The following is a 22557-nucleotide window of genomic DNA, read 5'->3' on the forward strand; positions in this document are numbered from 1 at the left end:
ATAGAAATCTGCATTAAAGGAACATTAACATAGAAACTGCTGACCATTTCTGAAAGTTGTTTGCAATATTGTTGTAGTTGTACTGGATCCCAGGATTATGAGAAAAGGTGGGTGAGATCTTGGAACATCTTTTGTTGGTAGAAGAGATAGATACGCTTTTGCGCTAAACAACAGCTTCTTGGGTTTCTAAAATGACACTTAAAGCATTGATGGGTGCTACAGCTACCCATATCTGCTTCATCTGCTTTTTTTGTATGTGATATTAAAATTAGTTTATTTTTCACTTCTTTCCTAATGAGCAACTATGCAGTTAGCTTAATCATTACTTCTCTATAAAGTAAAATGTTGTGTGGGGATTGGGACCATTTTAATTTAAAATATGCTGCTGGATGTTTGTGTACCTTTTTTCTTATGCACATAATCAGAAGGCCCGATTAGTGTTGATAAGCTCTAATCCAGCTAGAGCCCGTGCCTTAAAAATCACTCACCTATATATGCAACTAAGGTGATCAGGCATCCTGTTTTGGACTGGGATAACTGGTCACTCCAGTCAGCAATGCACCATTGGATGGCAGGCTTCCTGCTAGCTGCTGCACCATGCTGTGTAGTTCCTGATTGTTCCCAGCCTATAGGGCTGCAGTCACGGTGTCTGGTGTCCTGCCTCTCAGTCCCTGAAGCAGGGCTGAGACAGAGGAAGCTCCAGACAACTAGCAAGAAGTTACGCAGCAGTCCTGACATGCAGCAGGCACCAGGAGAGCAGATGAGGCAAGGGCAGAATGGGAGATATGACAACAGAGGGGAAAAGGGAGAAGTTTATAACTTGGGTGCCACAGTGGCACACATCTGAACAAGTGCACATGACCTCAATATTGGTACACAAAACTCGCTCCTCATGAATGGAAAATCTTAGAGGGAACACTGCTTTGCACCCATGGGGACTCAGTCTTGGGGGAGGAGTCAAGCAATGGCTCGGTCCTTGAGGATGCCATGGACTGGACCCCTGCAGGACTGGATACCCCGGGGTCACCTACCCACCCACCCGGGCCATGCCCAGCCTCCCTACCCCTCCATTTCCCTGAACCCTCTCCCCCCCCCCCCCCCCGGCCTATTCCCAGGGGCACCATGCTCCCATCTCTCTGAATCCTCTCAGCTGCTCTGCCCCCAGCTTTAGCCCCAGGCACTTCCTACCCCTGGCTAGACACCCTGCCCCTGAACTGCTCATATATCCTCCCTACTAGCCAGACACCCTACCCTCAGGCTGCTTCTGCACCCCTCTCTTGGCCAAACACCCTACCTTCAGCCTGCTCTTGCACCCTCTCTTGCTCCTGCACCTTCCCCCTGTCAGTCTTCCTATTCCAGCCTGCTTTTGCACCCTATTTCCCACCCAAACCTTGCACCCCACCTCCCTCCCAGATTCTGAATCCCTTCCCTAGCCCATCCACGGGCTGCCCTGTCCCACACACTGAACACCTCATTTTCCCCCCACCCCAGAGCCCAAGGGGATCCATAAAATCCACTAACTCTGGAACCACAGGAAAGTAAATCTGGCCTCTGAGAAGCCCTGAACCTTGGTCTTCCCTTCCCCCGTGGGGCTTGAGTGCCAGAGGAGTGAGGTATCTCAGTTGGGGGGCCACAGCAGTGAGGGTTTGGGGAATAGCTTTTTTGCTTCTCACTTATGTAGTCCCCACCTGATTTCTCTGTGGGTCAGTGGTCCCTGACACAAAAAATGATTCCCCACAACTGCCATAAAGAAAACACTGAAACCTTTTGTGTTGGACATAAATTAATATTTTATTATTTAAAATGAAGTTTGATAAACATGAGAAAGTTAAATTAAATCAGTTTCCCTAGTTGCAGCACTAGCAAAATGTCTTGGGCAAAATTATGTAATTAACGGTGAGTTTCCATTAGCAACTGGTGGTCCACAGAAAGGTTTCCATTGAGCCAGGTGGTCCATAGGCCAAAGAATTTGAGAACCACTGGCCAAATGATTACACACAGCCCCTTCCATTCTTCCCTGCCCGCTATCTCAGAATCAAAGGTAGCAATGCGCCCAGGGGTGGGGAGAGGCAAGAGTTGGTGCTCATGGGCTGCCTACTTAAAAAAGCTGGCTCCCTATGCCTCCCTCTGTGTAAAGGTGTAGCCACTGTAAATTTCAATGGCTTATAAAATAATGAGTTTTTAGCATCGCTAGTAGAAGGGGGTGCAAGGTTTGGGAGGAAATGGTTGGGGGGGGATGCGCATGAAGAGGTTTCAGGTGGTGAGCAGCTGCAGGAGATGGAGCTCCAGGTGCAGGCTCTAAGGCATTTCCTTGGAGGCGGCTGGCAGCTCCACGTGGCGCTCTGCTCTGCACAGGGGAGACAGCAGCACTACCCCTGCTGCAGCCTCTTCGCTCCCATTGGCGGCCCCCCCTCGGAGAGTCGCCGGAAGCGGTCAGCCTGGAGCTGCTGCGCGGGGTCACGGCAGATCCCGTCCGGCCGTGTCTGCTGCTGCGCGTTCCGGCCCGGGCGGGGTCAGCCACCCCACAGCCGCCTCCACCCTGCTCCGCAGCAGGGAGCAGAACCCAACGCGCCGCGTGCCGCGCTAGCCACGCCCACTAGCGAGTCACTCCCCGCGTCATTCATCAGGTCACGTGGCCACTGCTCAGACGCTAGCCGCCGGATCCCGCGCGAGCAGATGACGTGCGTTAGAGGCGGACCGGAAGTGGGCGCCTTACGGATGACGTACTCGGAGTGCGCCGCCTGGGTCGCGAGGAAGGCCGTGGGCGCAGTTGCCATGGAGCTGGACGGCAAACGGGCCTACGTGCTGAGTAACCTGTGCGTGGTGGTGGAGCGGGTCCTGAGCTTCCTGCCCACCAAGGCGCTGCTGCGGGCAGCCTGGTGAGGAGCGGCCTTGGGTTTCCTCTTAGTCCGCATCGGGCCTGGCCTCGCGTCCCCGCTGCTTCCCCCTGGCGCCCGGTGCGCAGGTCGGAGCTGCAGGCCCGCCAGGCCTCGTTTCTGAGCAGGCGAGGAATGGGCTCGAGGCGTTTATCTGAGCGGGGAGCGGCTTGTGGGCGGGGCTTGTAACAACGCTTGTCGCGTGTTAACGTTGACGGATTATTTGTGCTCGTCCGATGACAAGTGTTTTCCCCACGAGCGCTCGGGATCCCGTGTCTCCATGTAGAGCAGGCCCTGCCGCGCCGCGGGACTGTGCGTGGCTTTTGGAATCACAGACCAGCCCGGCTACCCCCGAAGCGCTTTGGGTTCTTCCAGTAAATGCTCTTCTCTAGCAGCACAGCTGCTTTGGTTAGCAGAGCTGCAACACAAACCACGGAAGCAGGAGTTTTGTGGTTGCTTGACACATTTCTTTTAAAACTAACTATGTTACATGAGCCAAGGGCTTCTGAATGTTTCAAATCAACATTTTTCTTTTTTGAAGAAAAACATCACTGTGTTCTTTACATACATTGAGTTTTGTTGGCACTAAATTCTTATGAGTCAGAAGAATAGATTTTGTGACCAAATCTAATGATACAAGAAAAAATACTTTTTTGAGAATACAAGGAGTATGCGGTCCTTTCAATATTTTAAAAAAAGTTACATTATCTGGACTTTAACACCATTTTGTTTTACTGATTTATATATTTGAGCTGTAGAGAGGAGCTGAGAATGAATTATTCAATATGCCCTTTTGACCAGCATCACCATTATTTGCTTAATTTGTTCTGACTGGTACTGAATTAGGTAGTCAAAATTGACAGCATTTTTTTAAATCGGAAACAACTCTTAGGACAATACCCATACAAATAATGCAGTCAGTTTGTGCTTTAATAAAAATTAGTAGAAAACTAATCCACTGTTTATACCAGGGCTACTCAATTTGGAAGCCCCGGCAGCCACAATCATACAGCACATGCTGAGGGCTGCCACTCAAGTGTGGTTGCACGTACATGCAAATATATATGCAAATACATGCAAATAGCTTCTTTCACACTGATGGACAGGAATACAAAGATTTAGGCAAGACTGCACAATGTGCAGGCCCTATTTAAGTCAGTTGCGCTGATATTAATAAAATTCAATAGTTACCATCTTTCCACAGCACTTTTAATGAGCAATGGCAGTCCAGGAATTTAACAACTAAAATGCATATCAACAGAAGATCGTTATATTGGTTTGCCATTATGGAGCGTGTTCCCAGTGCAGGCCATGTTCAAAAGATCCCACCCGCGGGCCGCATGTTGAGCCCCGCGTAAACCCAAACTGTACTGCAGGCTGCAGCCCACCATGTGTTAAGTAGCCCTGGTTTACACTCTGTTTTAAACTTGAAATTTTTTTTTAAGGGTAAGATTTTCTCAAGAATGTGGGTAGACACTTAGAAGTCAACAAGAAAAAAATGGTTGACAGCTGCTAAGTTTTTGTTTTGTGTATTGTAGTAAAGCTTTGTATTTCAGTGTTTGCCGTTTGTGGAGAGAATGTGCCCGTAGATTACTGAGAACACAGCAGAGCATAGAGTGGGTCTCTGCACTTGAGCCTGGTCCATCTGATAGTCATTCACTGGTCCGTGCATTAGCTGAAGAACTTGAGGTAGGTAAAATACCATTGTTAATTATATACATTGCAATGGCCAATGTGAATTTCTAGCTACTGTGGTACAATGGGGATGTTAGATGGCAGGTAATAAAATAGTCAATTAACCACATGAATTCTTAGTGATTAGTTGACTATTCTGTGGTACCTGTGGGGCAGGGCTGGCAGTCAGTGCAATCCAGACCCACTCTCTGGGATCCCCTGCCATCCTGCATTGCTGGACTGGAAGGTTGAGTGGTGTGGCTGCTCTGGTGGATGGGGACAGGGATGTGGCAGTGGCCACAGCTGTGTCTTAGGTGGCTGTTAGGGCGGCCAGGGCCACATGGGAAGCAGCTGCTCTGCTCTGGAGGCTGGAGCTGCCTGAGAAGTGACTTCCTCTGGCCACTCGATCGGCCAGGGTGGAAGCCAGGACTGTGTGGGAAGCATTTCCTCTGGCTGCTTGGGCGACTGGGGCCAAGTGGGGAGTAGCTGTGCTGATGGCTGGGATCTTGCCATTTAAATCTCTGTCATCTTAATTGTACATACTAAGGGAAAGAAGTAGCTTTGAATAAATCAATTTTTTAGCCCCACGTTATTTTGTTGTTTCTGGCTTAACAAATACTTGTTTTTAGAAGTGGGAATGTTTTGTATTTATACATATTTAAACATTTAATTGTATGTAAATTGAAGAAAGTATTTAAAAATCTGCTTCTCAGGCAGTATGATTCAGTGACAAATGCTACTCTAACGACTGATATTACTGTCCTGAACCGACTACCCTCAGTAATCTAAATTCTGAAGCCTTTTCTTAAAAAAAAAAAAAAAATGGGGGGGGGGCTGACATTCTGTGCTGAGCCACCAGGAGGCTTGCACCTGGTATAGGTGGTAGAAATCCCCTGCTTCCTTTCACTGAATTTTCTTTCCTGCTGTTTCCATGCTTAGTTCAGCATCTTGTAAGCAATTTGTGCTTGTGTAGTAAAGCAAACTGCCAGCATGTCAGCTTTTCAATAGCCATCTCTTTAGGCATCTATCTGTTCTCTTATTATGTTCAATAATGTGGCATCTGTGGATCTGAAAAAAAATACTGACCTCACTGATGAAGTCAATAGCAAAACTCCCATTAAGTTCATTGTGATGTAGGTTTCATATCTGAGATAAAATGGCCTGCAGATGGATGTGGCTTTGGGGATAGAGTAAGTGTTTATTGAAAATGGCTATTTCTACATGTTTCATTATTATTATTATTCCTATATACCTGGTTCTAATGTCAGGATTTTACATTAGTAGGGTGCTTCATCCATCTTTAGATGTTGACTCCCACAATGGCGTGCCACAGGCTCCTGGCACCACTTCATAGGGTGGGGAAAGGCATGTCCTTACCCGGATGGTGCTTGGCTGTGCCGGTGGGCATCCATGCTGTTTGTGCAGCATTATGCAGTACCAGGTGGCCATGTGAAGAAGAAGGCTGGGCAGGTACTTCCTGTACAAGGAAAACCCAGCAGTTCCAGATCAAATGCAGTGGCATGGAGAGACAGGGCATCCCCTCACCTTCTAGCCAGGAGTTACCATTGGATGCCCTAGAACAGGGGTAGGCAACCTATGGCTTGCAAACCAAACATGGCTCTCTAGGGAGTCAAATATGGCTCTTCTGGAGCCCCAGCTGAGGGCGCCCCTCCCCCAGTTTCCCCTGCAGCATGGAGCTCATGTTGACGCTACAGCGTTATGGCCCCCGCAAGACTCAAACACCAGTACAGCTTCCTGCAGGGAGGGATGGAGGAGAGAGAGCCCCTTCCCTGCTGGATCCGGCATGCAGGGAACAAATAGGCTAGACATGGCTTGGTGTGACAGCATCTCCCCTCCGCCGCCTCCCCCCTCCCCCCCTCCCCCCACACACACACATCAGGAAAACTAGGAACCAGAGGTGGCTCCCTGCGTACTGACATTTCTTTCCCTCCGGACACTCTTCCTGCAGTCTTTCCTGCCAGTCCTTCTCGGAGGCTTGCAGGGAATGGGAGCAGTGGGAGGTGTGTTACATGGTGCTTGCACTATGGCATGAAAACGAGTGCCCTGCACCTCCTCATGCCCAGACACACACACCCTCACCCTTCTGACCAGACAGCCCTTCCTCCTGTCCAGGCACCGCCTCCCCAGACACCCCTTGTCCCCACCCTACTGTCCAAAATCTCCCCTGCTTTATGGCCAGACACTCCTTGCCTGCAGCCCCCTGGCCAAAACCCCCCCAGCCCTCTAGTCAAAACCCCCCCTGCTCCCAGACCAGACACCCTCTGCTCCCATCCCACTGGCCAACGTCCCCCCAGCTCTGTGGCCAACATCCTCTTTGCCCCCAACCTCCTGGCTAAGTAGCCAGCCTGCTTCTGCTCCTCGGCCAGGCAGTTTGCCCACTGGCCAGACCTTGCACCCTCACCTCCTACATCCCACCTTCCGCTCATATCCTGCACTCCCATCCCTAACCCATTCACTGGCAGCCCTGTCCCACACACTTAGGCTGTATCTACATTGGCAAGATTTTGCGCAAAAGCAGACGCTTTTGTGCAAAATCTTGCTGTCTGTCTACACTGGCCGCAAGTATATGCGCAAGAACACTGATTTTGTAATGTACAAAATCAGTGGTTCTTGCGCAGATACTCTGACGCTCCCGCTCAGGGATAAGCCCTCTTGCACAAGTATTCTTGTGCAAGAGGGACCGTGTACACAGCAACGTTAATTTCTTGCGCAAGAAAGGCCGATGGCTAAAATGGCCATCGGTGCTTTCTTGTGCAAGAAAACGTCTACACTGGCACGGATGCTTTTGCGCAAAAGCAAATCTTTTGCACAAAGGCACATGCCAGTGTAGACGCAGCCTTAATGCCTAATTTTTGGCCCCAACCCAGAGGCTGGAAGGGCCTCACAAAATGCACTAACCCTGGAACCCCAGAAAAGTAAATCTGGCCTGAAGCCTTGAACCTCAGTCCTCCCTGCCCCTCCCTTCACTATGGGACTTGTGCACCAGAAGAGTGAGGCGTGTCAGTTGGGGGTCACATCAGTGAATGTTGAGGGATTTGGGTTTTTTTTTTTTTGTTTTTGCTTCTCACTTGTATGGTCCCCGACTGATTTTTCTGTTGGTCAGTGGTCCCCAACCTAAAAAGGTTCCCTACTCCTGCCATAAATAAAGCCCAGGTTGAAACCTTTTGTGTTGGATATAATATTTTACTTTATTTAAAATTGAAGCCTGGCCAACAAGCCCCCAATTTAGCCCCAGTTCCCATCTGGCTGCAGCATCATAACACTCCTGCACCCCCCCACACGCCAGCCCTGAGCCCATCATACACCTGACTCCCCTGCCCTAAGCCCCTCATACCTCCATATTCCCAGACTCCTGTGTCCCCACATTTTCAGTCCCCTGCCACAACACTCCTGCACCCCCACACATCCCAGCCTTCTGGCCTGAGCCCCTCATACACTCCAACCCAGACTCTTGCACCTGCACATCACCAGCCCCCTGTCATAAGATTGGCAGAAGACATCCTGAATGCTTGCATGAAGCTGGTTTTGGCTAGTTGTGGTGTAAACTTCAAAGAACTGTACAAAAAGATGCAGCAGGAGAAGTCCCATTCAATAAAGTCTTGAGTACAATGGTACATTTTATGATGTTGTTAATCATTGTCAGTTATCAATAATATTAAGTTGTATATTTTTAGTCATGCAAATGGTCATTCTAATACTGGCTCTTTGTTGACCACTTGTTCTGAATTTTGATATAGTTTGGTTCTTTGGCTTGAAAAGGTTGCCGACCCCTGCCCTAGAACCATTTGGCACTCCAGTGGCACAAAGGTACCCTAAAGGCAGTGGTCTCACTTCCATACTTGGGACTTACCCCTAGTGTAGATAAGGGACACCCTAGTTTGTTTAGAGCCTGTAATGGATAAAGAGGAGTCCTGACCAGCACCTGTTGACTAAGGGGTTAAACTCAGGGGTGGCTAGAAAAGGTGTTGGCCAGGAAAACAAATTGAGATAGAGGGTTAAAATTGGAATTGGATAGATTTCTTGCCCACTTTCTTTGTGTGGGAGAGAGAAACCAGGAGTTGAGACACAGAGAATGATTTAAACCCAGGCAGAACTACCATGTCTCCAAGCAATTTGGGGCACAGGAGTGGACTGAACAGAGGAAAAAATTGGAAGTAAGGAAAAGTAAATCCAGTCGTGTTCAGGGTAATGTTTCTTTATTTTGTGTTTTGAACTGCTCTGTGTGAATCTATGCCTCCCTTTCCCATCTACTACCTTGTATTGTGCCCTGAGACTTTTCTCTGTGTTTTAATTTGTTTTCCTTAGTTGCTGTGTAACATCTAGCAACAAAGTATGCTTTATTAAATTTGTCTTTTGTTTTGTAATACAAAAATCACTTTTTTTAAGGTGATGATTTGATTCCTGTGTTCTAGGAGGTCTGTCTGTGTGTATCTGCATGTCTCAGACTGAGGGATTGGTTACCAAGAGACTTCAGCTTGTTCTTCTCTTTTCTTTTTTTCAAGCTCTTTTGGCGCAAAAGAGCTTGAGGGGGTATCCCTGGGGGTGGTTTCAAGTGTTCACCCCTGATTTTTAGGGATAAAAATGATTCCCCAAAATCTGTGTTTTATGACTCTGTGGGGAAGTTTCTTGTAACCAGTGCCCATAGAAGCAAGGTTTTGAAGCTCTCTTGTGGGCCCTCACCTTCTGAACTTGGAGTGTCAGAGTGGGCAACCGCCTTGACAAAGCCAGTGAAATGACTGTGGTGTGCCCCCTGCCCCAAGTTCACGGCACAGGGGGAAAACTAGAGCAGTGCTGCTTTGTGCTTATTTTTTGCCTCTTATAACTTCTACGGAATTGTGGGCAGTGCAGACTTAGAGCAGCCTTGAGGCTAATCTAACATACTACAGCAACTGGACTTGCTTCTGGCAAGGTGGAAAATGCAGAAAGTGCACAGGGAGCTTAGATACATCTTTCACTCTTTCAGCACTCCTGCATTCATATCTTAGTTTTTCTTAAATTGCTGCAAGGTCGATACAAGTCTTTGAACTCAGAGTGACAAGATTCATGGTGCCTTTTCAGGTTTGTTTTCTTTAATGCAGTGATAGTCTTTTAACAAAGAAGATACATTGATTTGCCACTTATCTCTGCAAAAGCAAATTCCATCTCCCAAACAGGGTTGAAAACCCTGTGTTCATCCCACAAGCATCTCTTCTTTGTTGACATTTTAATACTTCTTATTAAAAAGAAAATTGTATACCAGTGTTTTGGGTGTTTAGCTTGAATCTTCAAGTTGCGCATTTCTTGGAGTGATTCTTCTGTAAAAAGAAGTTTTCCAAGCCAGCGTGCTCCAACCTGCGGCAGGTAGGGAACTGGGCAAGTCAGGCTGGACATAAGAGGCAAAAAAGGACAAGTGCCTGGGAGCTCCGTCCTGGATTCCCAGCAGGGCTGACATCCCCACGTGGGAGTCCATCTCTCTGTGTGGAACAGAGGCAGGGCTGCCCGGCCATGGCGCTGGACCCAAACATGGCCAGAGTGAGTCAGTTAGTAGCTTACAGGCTCTGGCCACAGGCTAAGCAACCAGCATTTCCCACAGTGCCCTGCGACTCCTGGCACCTCCTCCCTGGGGGCTAGAAACACTGATACCCTGTACCTGTCTGTTCCAGCCAGCCCATCTGCTTGCATCTTTCATTACTCACCCTACCTGGGAGATGCCTTGCCATTGTGGAGCATGTTCCCAGTGGAGGCCATGTTCAAAGGATCCCACCTGCATGCCACATGTTGAGCCCCGTGCAAACCCAAACCACACTGGGGGCCGAAAACAAAAGGGCCGCAGGCTGCATGCAGTCTATGGGCCACGTGTTGAGTAACCCTGGCATAGAGCAACTTACTACCCTGCATAGCTGCAACCTACTCAGCCCTCAACCCCAGGTGTCTGCATACCAACATACCTTGCATCCCTTCCATTACTTCAATATATATCATCTCTTCCATGATGAGTTGCTGAGAATCCTCACAAACATCGTTTGAGAATAATTTCCCCCTGTGAGTGCACAGGTTGTTACCAGATTGATCCTCACTTTCTCATCCTCTTCAATCTCTTCATCAGCTTGTATCTGTGTATCCTGGACAAGTATTTCTGACTCTTCTCTTCTGAGAACTTTCCACAGTGTCCTGGGGTTTGGTTGTGGGGTCCCCAGCCAGGATTCCATCTAGTTCTTTATAAAACAGGCATGTTTTCAATGCAGAACCAGACCGGCTGTTTGCCACCTTGCCTTGTGGTAGGTTTGCCGGAGTTTCTAGATATTGGCTCTGTATTGTAGGGTGTCTTATTTATATCCCTGGTGTCACAGAGCTTGAGAAATGCAACTGTACATGTCCCAGTTCTTATTGGTCACTTGCAGCTCTGACTGTACCAAATTTTCATACACGCTCAACCTATTATATCCAATAGCTTGACATTGTTCCAAGCAGGAGAGTGTTTGAATTGATGACCAGCGCCCTTCTTTCCTTGAGAAGATGCCATGAGGATCACTACACAATGTGCCACAGACACCGGAAATGGATTTATATTTCCCAGGATTTGTAATGAGAGAGAAATATCTCTTTACCTGTAGACATTACATGGTTGAAAGGCAGCCGTATTCAAGGTAATGTCCAGACTGGCTAAATGGGGCCTTGTGGCATACATGCCAGAGTCCAATAAACTTGACAAAAACCCTACACACACTGTATCCTTGTTGACAGCGCAGAGACAAAAGTCTCTTGGAGGGGGGCTGAAAGCTTTTTGTTGCCAAAAAATGGCCATATGTTGTAACATCTGTTGCATTGTAATGTGGACACTTAAAGGTTTTTGTTATTAGAAGGCTGCTTTTTGGCAATAAAACATGCCAGTGTAGACCACAAGGCCCTAGTATCAGGGGGGGGAAAGATATAGAGCTTGTTGAGTTTTTTAACAGTGTCCATCTGCCCAGAGATATTAGAAAGCCTGGACTAAAATTTAGTTTGTTGAGCGGAAGATGGATCCAGAGCAGAGATGTACAGGCCAAGATTAGTAGATCTTAATGCGGGATCTGACTTCCCTTGGATTGGTGTCTTTCTATTGAAAAATATTTTGGCAGCTTTTGTAGATAAGATTCAGGCTGTAGGTAGGCCTAGGTCATAACATTTGCATGATTACGTTTTAAAACAAAGTTTACATAGGCGTTAATGGCTTTAAGGCAAGAAAGATAAGGACTCTTTTAACAGAATTTTTGGAGTGTTGTAAAAGCCAGCTCCTGTCCATAGGGAGCTTGTCTCCTCCACAGATAGGGGCTGTGCTGGCACCCCACGAAGGGCTGTAGACAGAGACTGCTCCTACCTGCCGCCCTGTGCTACTGCCTCTGATACAGAGGCAATAGAATGGGGTTGCAAGGGACTCCCCAGAAGTGTGCCAGGAGTGCAATGGCTGACACACACACACACACACACACACACTCCGGAACTATTGAATAGTTGTGTAACCACTAAAATTTGATGCAATTACACAACTATTCAATCAGTTGCTATCTAACATCCCTAATTTAAATGAATCATTTAAAAACAAATTGAATTAAGGACCCAAGCAATACTGGGTAGCTCTTCTACTTTATAATATTTGAAAGTTGTAACCCTTAAATATACAGAGGAAGAATGATCAATACATGGGTTACAACACTTCAAAATGAGCCAAGCTGAAGCGGATAACAGACACTGCTAGTGTTACAAACTTGAGAGAACTTGAACCACAGAATATCAAAAGAGAAAAGTATTTCTAGTGCCAAACAGTAATGAATATTTAAATAGTATATTTCTCTGGAAACGTAGGTATAGAGTAAAGGTGTGACAACCTGCAGTTAAGTAGCAAAGTATGCTTTTCTTACACTGTTTTCATTTATCTTTTTGTACTTCACAGAATGTGCATGTGCTGCCACAAACAGTGCTCTACATAGCAGATGCAGAGACTTTCAGTGGACATGAAGAATGTCATGGACAAAAGAGAGGTAAGCTTTAAGAAAAATCTTATAGATGATTGTAATGAAGTAGGATGCATAAAGAAAAACAATCAAATAATGTGATATTGTCAACATTTAATTTTTTAAATAAGTAAATCACTATCTAAAAGTTCAAAGGGGGCACTGTCACCTTGGGTTTGCATTAAGAGATGGGATTCATGTAAGCTATTCTATATATAGCACCCTACTAAAATCACAGCTGTGAAAAACACATCAGATTGCAAAATCTGGTCTCCTCCATGAGCACTAGCATTGTACTAGGCTGCAGCTGCTAATCCCAGCTGGACTGGGGAGGGATGGGATTTCTTGTCCATCACAGGCTTCTCCTAGAACTGGGGCACACCTACTTCTGGGAACTTCCCATGGCTGCAGGAAGCTTTGTGGATGTTGGCTGGGAGCCCAGCTCTGAAGGCAGCACCATCACTAGCAGCAATGCAGAAGTAAGGGTAGCAATATCAAGTAGGTCCCACATGCAGCATGAGAGGCTGCTTTGCAGCCTCCCTCTGCCCCCTCCCTCGCAGCAGGGACAGGCAGCACCGGGGGAACAATGCTAGAGGGAACAGTCTTTTAAGCTGGCTCCCTCTCCCTCCCTCCCCCCAGCACCGACTCCTGCTTTCCTTCCTCCCCCCTCTGATACAGAGGTAGCAAGGGGAGGAATGCGAGTAGTAGAATAGTCAGCTCGACTAACCAATAAGCCTAGGCTTATCTGTTAGTCAACTATTTGCTAATGTCCATAATCCCAACTACAGTAGCCTTTACAGTACACTGCCACAATCCCCTTTTGGGTCAGGATCCCCACAGTTACAACACTGAAATTTCAGATTTAAATATCTGAAATGGTGAAATTTAAGATTTTAAATAATATGATTATGGAATTTATCAAAATGAACCTTCAGGGCCCTACCAAATTATCTATTCTAAATAGGTTCATATAATTATTTTATAACAGGTGCACTATAACTCATTTTTTATCTCATCCTAGTAAAGATATTTAATTCTTCATACTCTGTATAGTATAGTTCTGTAATGTGCATTATCTGTATGTAATATGTCATGTGCTGACTGAAGTGTGTAGTGGGGTGGAGTGGCTTCCCACTGACCCCAAGGGAGAGAAGCCCCTCCCTGATCCCTGGTGGGCAGCACCTGAGCCTAGCAACCCACCTGACCAGAAGCAAGGAGGTGGGACTGTGATATAAAAGAGAGACCAGTCAGAGGGAAACGGCCAGAGGAGCCAGAAGCCTCCCATGCACATCCATGTGTGGAGATGGGCCTGGGAGAAGCTGATACTGGCCTGGGCCATTGGGGCCTCAGCTGGCCAATGGACTGGAAGGACTGCTTACCTGGATGGGGGTTCCAGAGGACCTGCACAGGACACAGATACCGCCCGGGGTAGCTGACCACCGTTTGGCTGAGCCAGAACCAGGTCAGTGTGTTGCAGTCGGGATTCCCACTGACTCCGGAGCAGACTGCCCTGCTGCTGTTAGGACCTTGGCCTGGGAAGCAGTGAAGTGGGTGGGCCTGGATCCCCCCTGTCAATTCATTCTTGGGTGGCAGTCTCCTCCCTTGACTGTTCCTGAACAGCAGCCTGAACCTGCTGACCAGAGAGACACAACTGGGTTGGTTGCAACCAGGACTTGAGAACTGTTTCTGAACTGTTTGTTTGCCACCCTATTTTGAATAAGGGCTTGGGCTTTGAACTGTTTGTTTGTTTGCAGCTCCGCCCTGCACCAGGGCCTGGGGTCTGAACTGGGTTTTTGCCTACTGCCCTGCCGTGAATCAGGATCAGGCCTGATAACTGTTTGCCACTGACCATTATCTGAGACAGTGGATTGCCTCAGAGCTGAAAAGCCGCAGCTAATTCCCCAAAGAGACTAAGCAGATATAGTGGAGCTGAGTCGAGGGAAGAGGGAATCCCCTCCCTGAGCCCCACTGGGCTACATATGGTGGAGAATATGGGCAGGACCCAACCCCTGACAAAAAGGGGTTTAGCTGCTACCAGTTACGGAAAAAAGAGAGAGAAATGGATCTCAAAAAAAATTTTAAGTACTGGTCTGGAAGCCAACAGAAACAACACCCGCAATTGATACAGCAGCTGGGCGCACAGCATAAGCAGTAGCAGCAATTCATGCAGGGGATGGTAACCCAGCAGCAGCAAGACTGGCCACCCAACAATAAGAACTCCAGCTACAAGGTTTCCAGCAATTGGCCTCCCTCACATACCAACCTGACTGATAGCCACCTGCGGCAGAGGGAGACACCCCAATATCTGCTGCACCAATATGACTCTCCAAGATGGGGCCTGATGGGGACCTCAAAGCCTTTCTGGAGACATTTGAGTGGGTGGCTGTGTTGACAGGTTGGCCGTGGGAGCAGTGGGCTGCTCTCCTAGCTCCCTGTCTATCTGGGTCTGCCCAGATGGCCTATCAAGGACTACTTATTTTAGTGGCCCAACATTATAGACATGTGAAGACCACAATCCTGGACACCCTGGATATCACTCCAGAGACTTTCCGGCACCGGCTCCAGCATATAACTTATCCAACTGGGACCCGACCCTGAGTGGTAGATCAGGAAATTAAGAGTCTTGCTCGGCAGTGACTGTGCCCAGAATGAAATTCAGCTGAAGAAATTGTTGAACAGATTGCCCTGGAGCAATTCATTGAGGTCCTCCCATTGCGGGGCTTGGTGCGGGTCCTTCGGCACTATCCAGCGACACTCCATGCCGCCATCGCCCTCATGAAGGACTACTTGGCAGCAGATGGATCTGTTGGGATAGGGCCCATGCCCCACTTTCCCCAGTCAGGCCAGCAGTCTCTGCACCCCTCCAGAGACCCTGAGGGAAGCCTGACCCTTGTTCTGGCGCTCAGGAACCCCAGGTCCCAGCTCAAGAGAGGAGTCGGCTGACCAGCCCCCGGGAACAGGAAGCTAGGGAGACGCCCCAACTGGGAAACGGGATGGACTGCAGAACTGACCTCCAGATGCCCCTACCTGACCAGCCCATTTGGAACTTGGACCTTGCTTTTCCTGCGGCCCCTTGGGGTACCTGAAGCGAGATTGTTCAGATATGGACTGCAACTTTGGACGGGTGTGCACTGCGGAATCTCAGGCCCACAGAATGAGGACGCTCAAGCTGACAATGCCTGTGAAAGTGGGGCCATGGGAAGTAGTTGGCCTTTTAGACTCTGGCTGTGGACAAACCCTTGTCCACAAGGACATTATCCCTCACCCAGTACTGACCTATGGGAAGCTCCAGCTCTAGTGCATTTATGGGGATGTCAGGAGATACCCCCAAGCCCGAGTGCCCTGACCAAAAACTGTTTATCAGAGGAAGTGGGGGTGGACCCCACTCTAGACTACCCAGTCATCCTTGGTCAAAACTTGCCGGGGTTTTTAGACCTCCTCTATGGAGCCAGTCTCAGGGCCCCTGTCACACAGGATGCCCTTGCAGAAAGTCTGGCTATAGCAGTAGGCCATCTGCAGTCCAGGGTGGGGGGCTCGCCGCAGAAGGGGAAGAAGAAAAGGGGGGAATGGAAGGACCTGAGGGGTCAAACCAACCTGGTTGCTCCTCTGGAGAAGACTTGGTGACCACCCACCTGGCAGATTTCCCCCAAGATCATCAAGAGGATCTGTCTTTGTGGTTTGTCTACGGGGCTGTCACTGACCCACAGGCAGCCAAGCAGTGGCCACATTTCAAGATGGTATTTGACTGTCTGTATTGAGTGGACTGGGACGCACAGACACAAAAAGTCTGGTCCCAGCTAGTAGTCCCTCACTGCCACCAGAGAGCCATTCTGAGGCTTGCATGTGCCATCCCTGCCGCTGGACACCCGGGCCAAAACAAGACCCTGTCATGGGTCCTGTCACTGTTTTTCTGGCCAGGTGTTTACCTTTACCAAGAAGTAAAGGACTACTGTCAGTCATGTCCTGACTGCCAGTTAGCTGCTAACCAAGGGGTTCTACAGGACCCCCTGGTACTCATGCCAGTGGTTGGTACTCCATTTGAATGCATTGCTTTGGACCTGGTAGGCCCACTGCAGAGGAGCAAAGCTGGGTTCAAATGCATCTTGGTTCTGATAGCCTCTGGGAAGCAGGTTGCATTGTCTATCCCTCTGCAGAATACCATGGCCCCGTACCATTGGCTCTGAATTAGTGAAAGTCTTCACTAGGATGGGCCTTGCCTGGGAGTTGCTCATGGACCAAGGAACTAATTTTGCCTCCTGATTATTTCGGCAGGTCTGTGCACTCCTGAGCATTCGCAAGCTCCAAACTTCATTGTACCACCCTCAGACTGATGGCTTAGTGGAGCATATTAATCGAAGTCTACAGGGGATGTTGAGGATGTTTTCCCAATCTGAACTACAGCAGTGGGACCAATTACCTACCTCCTTATTGTTAGCCATACCGGAGGTGCCCCAGTTGTCAACCCAGTTCTCCCTACTTGAGCTCCTCTATGGTCACCAACCTTGTGAGGTGTTGAACTTAATGAGGGAGACTGGGAAAGCACTCCATCATCTCAGGGGCTTCTCCAGTATGTTTTACAATTACAGGAGCGTCTTGCAGGGCAGGGACTTTAGCCAAGAGAACCCACAGGCGGCTCAAACAACCCATGAGCAATATTATAACCAGGGATCCTAAGAGAAGACATTTGAACCAGGAGACCAAGTACTCATTCTCCTCCCATCAGAGGAAGCTTAACTCCTCGCTCAATGGCAGGATCCCTATGAGATCACACACCAAGCAGATCCAGTGACGTATGAAGTACACCAGCCAGACCGGGAAAAAAAAGAAGCGAATTTGTCATGTGAACTTCCTAAAGCCATGGAGAGAGCACAAGTGGCTAATTATCACTCCATCCCCACCAGAACCGGCTCTATGGCCCCAGGTGCCTGACCCAGAGGGGGAAGAAAAACTGTGGTTGGGAGATACGCTGACCAAGATTCAGCAAAAGCAAAGCGTGTCAGCCTTTCAGAAGATCTTTACCATGCTTCCTGGACAAACCACGTTGGTGTCACGTACAATTCAGACAACCCCAGGCCAGGTAGTCCAAGAGATTAACCGCCCTCTGCCCCAAACAGATGAGTGGAGTGGTAGAAGAAGATGTTAAAACTCAGGAGTTACTGAACAATCAAAGTGAGTGGTGAAGTCCTGTAGTGCTTGTGCCAAAACCAGACCGGAGCATATGAGTCTGCATAGATTTCAGGAAGATAAGTGCCATATCCAAGTTCGATGCCTACCCGATGCCCCAAACTGAAGAACTCCTGGACCTCCTGAGAACAGCTAACTACATTACAACCCTCAATTTGACAAAGGGGTATTGGCAAATCCTGTTAGATCCAAATTCCTAGGAGAAGACTGCATTCACCACCCCATCCAGACTGTTCCATTTTGTCCGGATGCCCTTTGGCCTTCATGATGCTCCTGTGACATTCCAGCGTATGATGGACTGCCTACTGATACCCCATGTGGAGTATGACAACACCTACCTAGATGATATTGTCATTTATAGCCAGCACTGGGAAGAACACCTCCTCTAAATGACAGCCATTGTTCAGACTCTTCGAGACACAGGGCTCACTACCAATACAAAGAAGTGCCAGGTCAGCTGGCAAGAGACCATCTACCTCAGATACCAGCAGGGACGTGGCCTTGTGTGCCCCCTTATAGGGAAAGTCCACACCATACAAAGCTCTCTCACACCCATGACAAAGTGAAAGGTGCATCAGTTCCTAGGCCTAGCTGTATATTATCACCGCTTTGTTCCCCAATTTGTGGCCATTGCCTTCCCACCTCCCAACCCCACTGCCCTCTTTCCCAAAGACAGCCCACAAATGCGTATGCCGGTCACTGGAGTGTGAAGTGGCGTTCCAGACTCTCAAAGATTGCCTGTGACAAGAACCTGCGCTGTTTAGCCCTAACTTCAACCACCCCTTTGTGGTACAAATGCCTCAGAAGTGGAACTAAGAGCCATACTGTCCCACAACATAGATGGAGAGGAACATCCAACATTCTGTATCAGTAGGAAGCTACTACTCAGTTATTGAAAAGGAGGCCCTGGCCCTTAAATGGGCAATTTAAATACTACCTTGAAATACTACCTTTTAGGCAGCCCTTTTGTATTGGCAACAGACCATGCACCACTTAATTGATTGCATACCATGAGGGATACTAACGCCCTCGCTTTACAACAATATGCATGAACTATTCAGTGCCGCCCAGGGGAAGAGAATGCCAATGCGTGGACTGTTTGTCACACATAGGGGAGGGTCAAGAGTCCAGCCCTGATAATCGGGAGCTGGAGTTGAGATGGAGAGTGTGGAGTGGGTCGGAGTGGTCCCCGATTGGGAGGAGCCCCTTCCTGAGCCCTTGACCCCACCAACCCACCTGACCAGAAGCAAGGCGGCAGGGCTAGGGATATAAAAGGCCAGCCAGAGAGGCCAGTTAGAGGGAAGTAACCAGAGGAGCCAGAAGCCTCACCTATACACCCAAATGAGGAGTTGGGCTTGGGAAAAGCTGAGGACTGGCCTGGGCTGCCAGGGCTCCAGCTGGACGATGGACTGGAAGGACTGCTTACGAGGCTGGGAGTTCCAGAGCACCAAATCCCAGAGGACCTGCACAGGACACAGGTTCCACCTGAGGCGGAGAATGGAAAAAGCCCAGGGGTCGCCAACCACCGTTTGGCTGAGCCAGAACCAGCTCAGCGTGTTGCAATCTGGATCCCTGCTGAACCAGCAGCAGACTGCTCTGCTGCTGTTAGGGCCCTGGGCTGGGACGTAGTGGAGTGAGTGGGCCTGGGTCCACCATGCCACCCCACTGTTGGGTGGCAGTCTCCCCTTAGCTGTTCCTGAACAGCAGCCTGAACCTGCCAGACCCCTACCTGACCAAGGGAACCCAACTGGGTTTGTTGCGAGTGGGACTTAAACAAACAGGTCAGAAACCATTCTTATTTGCCACCCCACCCTGAACCAGGGCGTGGGCCCTGAATTGTTTATTTGCCGACTGCTCTGCCCTGATTCAGAGTCAGGCCTGAGAACTGTTTGCCACTGACGGCTATCTGAGACTGTGGACTGCCCCAGAGCTGAAAAGCCACAGCTAATTCCCCAAAAAGACTAAGCAGGGAGTAGTGGGGAGGAGTGACTGCTCCAGAGGGGAGGAGCCCCTCCCTGAGCCCCGCTGGGCTACAAGGTGGCTAATGAGCTGCATTGTTTCATAGCATGGGTTAGATGGTAAGGCATTATTTAAGCCACATGCAAAGTCAGTTCTGTTGCTGCTTAGACTAGAGGTCTTTGAGTACAGTCAGAGGCTCTGTGTAATGTGGCCAATCACGTTAACCTTTCTGTGCCTTAGTTTTTTTCCTCTTCTTTTGTTACAGCAAGGAAAAGAAATAGTAAAGAAACAGCAGTTGCACTAGAAAAGCTGTTGCCAAAACGATGCCAAGTTCTGGGAATGGTCGCTCCTGGAATTGTAGGTAAGAGGAGCAATGTATAGTCATGTAACAACCTGATTTCAAGATGACTCAGACTCCCAGTGTGTGTCTAAACTACACCCCTTTGCTGACAGAGGGATGTAGATTAGGCACTTCGAAAGTGGAAATGAGCCCGGGCTTCAAATATCCCGGGCTTCATTTGCATACTCACGTTCGGCTGCTGTGCTGATCAAACGCCCTTACAAAAGTGAAAGTAAAGTCTAGCCGCAGCTCTGCCGACAGCAGGGAGTTTTTTTGGCAGATCCTGTACTCATTTTTTGAGGAGTACAGGATCTGCTGAAAAAGCTCCCCGCTGTCGGCAGAGCCATGGCAAGACTTCACTTTCATTTTCAAAAGGGCGTTTGATCAGCACAGCAGCCGAACATGAATATGCAAATGAAGCCAGGGATATTTAAATCCAGAGCTCATTTGAACTTTCGAAGTGCCTAATCTACATTCCTCTGTTGGCAGAGGGATGCAGTCTGGAGGTAGCCCCAGATGCTCTCAAATGAGGCATAGACCTACTGTCTCATTGTCTACTAGTTCTAAAGTGAGCAAGGTATACTACAGTTTAAAGAATTCATGACAGTGCTGTTGAGTTACATGGGGTGATTTGAATTTTATTCACTCGCATTTTTTGGTCTCCATAGAAAAGATTGATTTTTGGGAAAAACTGCTAAAGCAGAGGTGGGCAATAATTTTTAATGGGGGGCACTCCAAATTTTTGGTAAATGGTCAAGGGCCATACTTTTCTTTGGATGGGGTGCAGGGGCTGGGTGCAGAAGGAAGCTTGGGGTAGTGTAGAAGAGAGGAGAGTGTTGGGATCTGAGAGGGAGTGAAGGAGGGGGTTGTGAAATGGGACAGGGGATTGTGGTGCAGGGTCTGGGAGGGGATATGGGGTCAGAAGAGCATTCTGGCCTTGAGGAGGAGGTACAGGGTTTCGGAGGGAGTTTGTGACCTGTGGTGGGGTGTGTGCAGAGGGTTTGGCTGGTGACCTGGGGCGAGAGAGGGTGGTGACCTGGGTCAGGAAGTTGGGGTGCAAGAGGAGATGGGGAGCCCGGGTCAGGTTTTAGCTAGGGGCACTTGCCTAGGCGGCTCCCAGGCAGCAGCTCATTGGGACCCTCAGGTAGGCTCCATGCCTACCAGCAGCTCCAGACTGCTCAAAGCAGCTGGCAGCTTCATGTGAGACTACGCGGTACAGGGGAGGCTTCAGCATGCTGCCCCCACCCCCATCATAATGTCTTAGCTGCCATTGAATGGTTTGGGGCAATTAAGAGTTGAGAGATTGTGCTGTGGCAGGGACAGAGTATGAAGCTTTCCCCCTCTCCAGCGGGCAGCACAAAGAGCCACATTGAACAGCGTGGATCTACTCTGTGATTCCAGAAGAACAGGCTGGATTAAAAAGTTTGGTGGACCAGATCTGGCCCCCGAGCCATTTCTTGCCAAAGCCTTCAGTATCAGTTGATGGCCAATGTGGAATTTCTTCTGGAGAAAGCTGCTGAGCAGTCATATATAAAGGTTGATGATATAACAGACTTCACTGACTTGAACATGATGTCTAGACTTTCAGACACAAACTTTGGAAAGCACTATAATATCTATCAGAGTTGTGATAACACATCCAATTTTATGGTGTTTTTATTGTTTTAAGATCCAAATGGTACTTTTTATCCAGGCTGGGTCCATGGCTACACTACGAGATAAGGTCGAATTTATTAAGGTTGACTTTCAGTGCCCAATTTTGTAAAGTCAAAGGTGCATGTCTCCACTGTGTGCAAGAGTTTGACATCCTTTGAAATAATGCCCCCCTAGTATTAGGGATGTTAGATACTGTGTAATTGAATAATTATGTAACCGCACCAAATTTTATCAGTTACATGATTTGATAGTTCCTGGGGGTGGGGCCAGCAGCCAGTGCACTCCTGGCCCCACTCCCAGAGAGCCCCCTGCCACCTAGCACTGCTGCCTGTGCGTGAGCCGATACAGCAGTGTGAGGTTGGGGGTCAGGCACCTCTGCGTGATCCGGTGCTCATGGAGAGCCAACTTAAAAGCCAGCTCCCCATGGGCACAGGCTCTTACCTCCCCACCAGCTGCCTCTGATAAGGGCTGTGTGTTGCATGTAGTCAACAAGATTAACCAGTAAACCCAGGCTTATCGGTTAATGTACTCGACTAAGGTTGACATCCCTACCCAGAATAGTTGACTTGGAGAGCAATGCACTTGGGTAGTTGTCCTACACTTTCTGTTCTCCTTTGCATTCTGGGTTATGCTCCCAGGACACACTGGGACCAAAACTGCAGCAGGTGGTTCGGAGTATGTGTCATCAGAGGCCTATAGTGCATTAGTTTCCTCCCTCCCCACTGCAATGGCAAACAGTCCATTTGCACCCTTTTTTCTTTTGCTTGTTGCATGAGCATGGACCTCATTGTGCATCTTGTTCATCATAAAGCTTTATGATGCTGACTTTGATCTTGATGTGCCTAATGCTGGATTATATCCAGAGCATATTCAGAGT

General features: G+C 48.6%; 1 protein-coding gene across 2 annotated transcripts in view; it reads left to right on the top strand.

Moving 5' to 3' along the window:
- The first annotated feature begins 1777 nt into the window (after positions 1 to 1777).
- The window catches only part of FBXO22 (F-box protein 22), a 41842-nt gene continuing 21062 nt past the window's right edge, over positions 1778 to 22557 (top strand). Inside the window, exons 1-4 of one of the 2 annotated variants that reach the window (XM_006126236.4) lie at positions 1778 to 2816; positions 4433 to 4565; positions 12481 to 12568; positions 19950 to 20045. In XM_006126236.4, coding sequence (XP_006126298.2) covers positions 2278 to 2816; positions 4433 to 4565; positions 12481 to 12568; positions 19950 to 20045 — 856 coding nt within the window. In that variant the 5' untranslated portion in view covers positions 1778 to 2277. Of the gene's footprint in view, positions 2880 to 4432; positions 4566 to 12480; positions 12569 to 19949; positions 20046 to 22557 lie in introns of both variants that reach the window. The other variant, XM_075897350.1, reaches the window with a different exon arrangement.

Source organism: Pelodiscus sinensis, chromosome 14, assembly GCF_049634645.1.
Source record: "Pelodiscus sinensis isolate JC-2024 chromosome 14, ASM4963464v1, whole genome shotgun sequence".
Lineage (NCBI taxonomy): Eukaryota > Metazoa > Chordata > Testudines > Trionychidae > Pelodiscus > Pelodiscus sinensis.